The following is a 7,156-nucleotide window of genomic DNA, read 5'->3' as shown; positions in this document are numbered from 1 at the left end:
CTCTTCTCCTCTTGGAACACAATGTCCAAAGATGTGTTAACCAAAGGGCAAGAGCAGCAGTGTCTCTCACAGAATGTCACTGAAACAGGGAACTACAGCCAGCCTAGCTTACCTTACCTTGTCCAATCATCAGGGTCCTCACCTGTTGCTGGACTCCAGCTTCCCTCATCCCTGATCGTTAGGGCTCATGAGAGTTGGGAGTCCAACAGCATCTGAATGGCTCACAGATCCCCACCAGTGCTCAAGTCTACTCAGCACAGGCCTTTTATGTTCATGCCTAATGAATCCAGAGACATTAATGTCTTGTGCTTTTACAAAGCTTAGATATTGGGGGAGAGGGGGGAAGAGCTGTTTGATGAATCAATGTAGTGAAAATTGGATATAAATGACAGTTTTTGGTGCTTACACCTTGCAGTCACATAAGCAGAAAGGAGAAAGATGTAGTATTTACAGGAGGAAGACAGTAATATTGTACACCAGGTGGCACATAGCTGAACTATTTTCAGAATGGTGCCTCAATGGAGCTGGCTTGTGGCTGCCAACTAAGATTGGAAACTCTTGTACCTAGAATGGTTCTAAAACCAGAAGGCATGATCCCATCACACAAACTTGCGGCAATCCCTGCCCTGCAGGGCATTTACTAGGAGACGAGCAAACAACTTGGACACTTTCCCTTCAAGAAATATATATATATTCATTACAATAAATACATCTTCAAGTTATATATATAAAAAGTAGTGCATTAACTGTTCACTTAAGACAAGTCGAAAGCAAATTTGGCCCCATCTGAGCCTACAGAAGGTGACACAAGTTCATATTGCACTCAACCCTGGGCGTACTAGTGAAGGTCAAGCTGGAGAAAGAGGCCGACTCCTTTGACCTAGAAGACACTCTGTGCCACACACTTGTGGCTCTTCTGCCAGTTTGTGAGGTAGAGCAAAGCTCACAGCATTTCAACATTGCTGCCAAGTCCCTGCTTAGGGTGATTTGGAGCAGGGGCGCTTCAGAAACACTTTTAAGAAAAGCACATTGTAGCTTCTGGCCCTTCCCTTTGACGATGAAAAAAGAACACTGTTTGGCTTCCTCAAACCCCATTTGCAAATCTACTCAGAAGCAAGCCTCAGCAAATGCAATAGGACTTGCTCCCTGATTAGCATGCATAGGATTGGAGCCTTCCAGAGCATTTTTCAGGCAGCTTCTCGTCCTGCAACAATGGAGGCTCTCTCCAGTTTCCACTGCCAGTCCAGTGACAAGAAGTATCCCTCCCCTCTTAAAACTGCTTCACCCATTGGCTTTATTAATCTGACTTTTAGTTGTATTAAAAAGTGTGTCTGTTGTGTTTGCTCCTGTTCTTGGTCAAAAAGGTATACTTCAGCCCTTCTGGAGGGCAGAGTCACGTTCATTCTTCCACTGAAGACTCCTCAGGTTGGTATATATAGGGCAGGATGGAGATCAGAGCCTCCTCAATTGAGAACAAGTGCTCATCTTCTACCTGAGGGCAAAAGTAGCGCATGAAGTCTGCCAACCGCAGCAGGTACTCTATATTGTGGCCAGAACGACCGCTGGAAACTATTATTTGAGCTGCAATGTCCTCTTCAGATGCTGGACCAAGGTAGGAGGGATTCTGCGGGGTTGCAATGTAAACCAGGGCTAGGATAGGCTCAGTCTCTTTATCCTGGGGGTGGAACTTCACCAGCTTGGTGTCGTAGCCTCCAAGCACGGCTTCCCGCATATTTAAATATTTGAGCGAAGCAGCAATTTGATCACCACGGAGTTCATAGGCAACACCCCATGTGCAACCCTGCAATGAATAAAAAATTGACAAGGATTACTTGCTGTGACAGAGGCAGAAACAGAATCATATGCATTATTATATCCTGGAAGCTGATGAAACTCCTGTTTTTTACGTAAACCTGTTAACTAGGTCACACAAGGCTCCTAAAAGCACTGGTCAGGGATGGATAAATGCCTCTTCAAAAGAAAGCACCATTATCCTTGTTGTGACAACTCCTTTTGTGACATGAAAGGAGAGCACAGATAGATTTTCTGATCACCTTGTCCATCGCTTTTACATTTTTATTCTGAAAACTCATGCAGAAGCAAGCTCATTGTTCTCAGAAAGGCTACAGATTGGTCCAAAATGCATCTGATCAGCTGTGTTTTGCTCCTCTATTATGTCTCAGACTTAAACTTTCAGTGGGTCTATGACTGTATAATAAACGATAGAGACTTAAATTTCCACACAAAGACATTTTTGACAATGTTCTGCTCATTTTACTACATGTCTTGGTAACACAAAGAAATACTAAGACTTGCTCACAGAGCAGTCTCCACACTCCTTACCAACTGAAGCAATTTTGCATTTGCTCTTCTCCTGTCCAGCTATGCATAACATACAGCTTGCTGCCAAGTCCAATCTCATTTTAAAGGACTTTGAGGCAGGCTGGAGAAGTCAGAGACCACTAAATTATAAAAACACTGGCTATTCCTTCCACTCCAGCCTACCCACTGAGTGATTAATCCAATCGGCTCTTACAGAGGCTCCAGGAAGGACATGGCACCATTGACTCAACCACATACCAAATATTTTTCAGCAACTATTTATCTTGTAGGATGTCTCAAATATTATCTCAGCTTTCTCTCATCACCTGAAGATAAGCCCATGTTCATGGTCCCTTACTATATACACAGCATTCCACTATCCCAACCGCCTAATTGTTTCTTGAGGCATTTTGGGCATCCTCCTAAAGCCATAGAAACAACAAATGCTACCTGTCTAGCTGCAGCACTATGACAAACCTCCCCTTCTCCCTCTGTGCAGGAACTAAAGGGGAGGTGGTGAACTCTTAGAACTGTTCTGGATTATGCCCAGAAGAACCCAGCTTAAGCCTTGCTTTACAGGTGTGTTGAATGAACTGGATAAAGATGTAGGCATAAATAACTTACCTCATAATCCTCTTGGAGGGTGACCACTCTACCAGGCTAAACAGGAGAGGAAAGTCAGAGTTAGCATACAGTATCAGATATCCACCCGGAAAGCGCAAGCGAAGCACCGCCACACCCAAGGATGCTCCACAAGGAGACCCGCACAGCGCCAGCACTGCAGGCCAACCACACAGGAGGCACAAGCTGCTCTCCAGCCAGCAAACGGGCAATGCCAAGCCAAGGGAAAGGGGGTAGTGCGGATCTGCAGCCCCTCTTCAAACCAGCTCCCTCAGCAGCAAATGCTGCTTATAAGCTACCCATCCTTTCCAAACCTGGACCACCACCCGGGTCGCCACCCACAGGCATTCTTCCCGAGAGAGACCCAGGATAGAGAGGCGCCCATCCATCACTCCCACCCCCGCCTCGAGGGATAGAGGCGCCCACCCACCACCCCCATCCCGAGAGAAACCCAGGATAGAGAGGCGCCCATCCATCACTCCCACCCCCGCCTCGAGGAAGACCCAGGATAGAGGCGCCCACCCACCACCCCCATCCCGAGAGAAACCCAGGACAGAGAGGCGCCCATCCATCACCCCCGCCCCGATCTCTCTCCGCCCCCCAGCAAAGGGGCGCCCCCTCTCACCATCTTCTCGCTGCCTCGGTGGAAGGTGTCTCCTTGCCAGAAGCGGCGGGTGTAGCCGCGGATGAAGCCCACTTTGCGCGACGTGAACTCGAAATCGGGTCTCCACACCAGCGAGCCATAGCCGAAGACCCACAGCGGGGATTTGGGCGGCCCGCCTTCCGCGGCGGCCAGGTCTTTCTCCTGCTGCGGCCGCCCAAGGGGGCACTCCCCTCCGCTGGGAGAAGGATGCTGCGGGTGCAGCGGCAGCGGATCCCGCTTCATGGCCCCGCGCGAGGAACCCGGGAAGCAGCCTGCGCCTTGGAAGCAGCAGCGCTGGACCTGCGCTCCGGGGAAGGAGGCTGCCCGGGAGAGAAGGTGGCAAATGCTTGGCACGGTGGCTGGCTGGCGGCGAGGAGGCAAGAGCAAAGCGGACGCTTCCCAGATTAACTACGCGCCTCCTGCAGCTCCAGCCTCTTTAAATACCAGCTCGCCGGGCAAGCCCCACCCAGCTGTCATGGAATTCTGGTGGCTCGCGCCGTCCACTCTCCAATCAGCGCCTCCGGCGTCACGGTAGCCGCGTGTTGTCCCGCCTCTCTGGAATCTGGATTGCTCAGAGGGAGCTGTCGGTCACGGGCGGAGCGCGCGCACCGATTGGGTTCCCCCCGCCGCCCGCTGCATCAAGCCGGGATGATGCAACTCGGCTGGAAGCTTTCGAGCAAAGGAGGCAGGTGATTGCATCAGGCGGTCCTTTCGGCCGGGCTGCGGGCGCAGCCAGGCGCGGGGCGGAGGATCGGGGTCATTGGGGAGAAACCTGCTTTAGCGGGTGGCCTTAACGGGGTGCAAGTCTGTGCATCGGCTGTCGAGGGCATTTAGAGGCAGTAGTTTGCCCCCAGTTTATGCGCTGCACGTGATATAGAATACATGCTGATCTCTGCCTAGCAGTGCTGATCGGCAGGACCCCCCCACCACCACCTTGGCGGGAGAGTACCATGAAATCATATTGGCACCTCTAAAGGATGTGCGGAAAGGGGACTGAATCGTACACGACTGGTTGTTTTAAATATCGAAATAGAAACGAGCAATACAGGATACAAAGAAAAAGAGGCACTCTTTTCTCCATCTCTGGCTGAACCAGATGGGCCTCCCAACTCTACCATTCCATAGTATTCTGTGGTAGATTACTGTGGTAAAAGCAGCTGATGTCAAATTCCTGACGTCCTGGCTTTTTGTTGTAAAAATGGTGCGGGGGGGGGGGATTTTGCCGAATTGGTAAATATAAGGGGAAAACCTGGATGTATGGCAACGCGATGGAAAAAGCAGTGGAGACAGCTCAAAAAGCTTCAAATCCCCCCCCCCAAAAAAACACAACAATTTGGGTTTGTTCCCAAAAAGAGCTCATCCAATTTGGCGTGTTGGGAATTCTTCTTTTTGAAATATACCAACCCTACGTTGAAATATACCAGCTCGGATCAAAGACACATCTCATGCGCATTTACGTACACACACACACACACACACACACAGGCTGGGGTGCTCAATGGTGCCCCTCTGGAGGCTTCACCCAGGACAAAAAAACAACAACAAGCTAGCCCCCGTCCCACCTTCCCAACAGCTCTGGTTACAGGCATCTTCATAAACCCTCCTTCTCATAAGATGATCTATATTCTCCAGCTAACAAGAAACCCACATGCAGGAGAACCTGGGCGCCTTAGAGGTTGTCTGGCTTAAGCGCAAGAGGCTGGAGCAGGATGGGTGTTGGCTTAGCATGGCCAGGCAGTTGCTGAGGCCCCAGAGTCCACTTGGAGGGCCTACTGGCTTGGATTTCCCCTTGGATGCTGAGGTGGCAAAACCACCACTGCAGGTGGTAGATGTGATATTTGACATTCACCCTGGATGAGAAGGATTGGGCTACTAGCCATGGTGGCCATGTAAGTTGTACCTCTACCTTTGGAGGCAGAACATCCCTGGATGTCAGTTGCTGAGGAGGATGAGTGGGGAGAGTGCTGTTGCACTCAGGTCCTGCTTTGAGACTTTCCATAGACCTCTGTGAGAACAGGATGCTGGACTTGGTGTCTTTAGCCTGATCTTATGTTCTTAGGACAGAGAAGAGGTTTTTGCAGGAGCACCCAGTCACTCTCTCTCTCTCTCTCCCTGTGGGCAGCACGGAGGGGAGCGTTAGTCCTGCTGAGAAGAAGAATAGCCCACCAAAGTTATTTTGTTGAGGGCTTCTCATAACTTAGAACCAGGCCTATGTCTCGTGTCACCATCTGCTCTCTATTCTGTGTCATCATCAGTTGCCGAACTGTTGCTTGAGGTCAGCAGAACAGTCAGTGGTGATAGTAGCAGCTGCTGTGGGGGGTATCTGTGCTGAGATCTGGTCCTCATGGCTTCCTGAGGGGTTGTGCCACCTCAGCAGACAGTGGTAAGATGGAAGTACTTGCCAGTGCTATTTTTCTAGAAAAAGAGGTGCTGGAATTCACCACGAATGCCTCCTTTGTTCTCTTGCAATGCCACCCACCTGAGAGGTGCCGGAACTGAGTTCCGGTGAGTTCCGGTCCCAAAAAGCCCTGCTCCGAGCTAGGATTTAGGGGTGGGGTGCAGAAAATGCATGGGGATAATACAAAACGATTGCAAGAATCTGACCTTGCTTTTAGTCACTTGACCAAAATGAATGAATAAAATGGTTTGCTCACCAGTTTCTGCAAGGGTTGCCGGATGCATGGATAACAATGCAGTGGATGTGAGATGAAGTGGGTGGGCCAGGCACAGGATGTGGTTACAATTTGCTCTGACAATGGTGTCAAGGTATTAGCCATCTCAATGGCAATGTGCAGCTCAGTGCTTGAATTATTGGGCATGGGGATACATCAATAAGCTCTACTGCCTGACTCCTCCCATCCATTTTAATGAAACCATAGTTTCCCTGTTGCCTTCAGAAACTGTGGTTAAGGAGACTGTCACAAAAGAAAAGTAGGCTGGCCCTCCTCTGCCCAGCCTGTAATTCAAACACTGGCTCGGCATCAAGAGTAAAGATTGGTCTGAGAAATCTATAATGGCCTTTAAAGATAGTGGTCTGGAGATAATAATCAAGGCAAGAGAAAGGTCTGCATTATGAGTGCCCGTATATCTAATGATGAGGCATGAAGCACCTGGTAACCTAAATAGATCATGCAAGACTCAAGAGTTCCTGCGGGCTGGATTTAGAAGGCTATTGGGCCGGATCCGGCCCCTGGGCCTTAGTTTGTCTACCCATGTTTTATATCATTGGATGAAGACAAATCGAGGCTGGCTCAAGTACTTGGGATTCTGGTATGCAGAGTCAGCAACAGACATGGTGCTTTGCAAGACCTGCATCCCAGTCAGGCTAGATTAGAATTTTGCTGTGAGAAACTGTTCCTCGCCAGGCTATAGTGGAGGAGTGGAATTACTGGCTCATATTTAGTAAACAAATTATCCCTCCAGGGTGAACATTCAGTGTGTTAGTCTCAGGTGACTGAGGCATATGCACAGGTATGGATTAGGCTTCTTTCTGACAATGGTGAATCACAGCCAAGCAAGAAGGCCATTTACAGAGCTGGGGTGATGCATCAGAACGGACTGTAACAAAAG

At 49.6% G+C, this 7,156-nt stretch overlaps 1 protein-coding gene across 1 annotated transcript; it reads right to left on the bottom strand.

Annotated features, from left to right (window-relative positions):
• Nucleotides 1-674: 674 nt before the first annotated feature.
• CHAC1 (ChaC glutathione specific gamma-glutamylcyclotransferase 1) lies at nt 675-4,011 on the bottom strand. The gene is made up of 3 exons (XM_081185751.1): nt 3,569-4,011; nt 2,947-2,982; nt 675-1,801 (listed from the first exon to the last, which is right to left on the bottom strand). The coding sequence occupies exons 1-3, from the start codon at nt 3,827-3,829 to the stop codon at nt 1,400-1,402; spliced, it is 699 nt and encodes a 232-aa protein (XP_081041877.1). The 5' UTR covers nt 3,830-4,011; the 3' UTR covers nt 675-1,399.
• Between the last annotated feature and the right edge of the window lie 3,145 nt (nt 4,012-7,156).

Source organism: Podarcis bocagei, assembly GCF_964188305.1.
Source record: "Podarcis bocagei genome assembly, chromosome: 1".
Classification (NCBI taxonomy): domain Eukaryota; kingdom Metazoa; phylum Chordata; class Lepidosauria; order Squamata; family Lacertidae; genus Podarcis; species Podarcis bocagei.
This window is presented reverse-complemented; position numbering and strand designations above follow the sequence as displayed.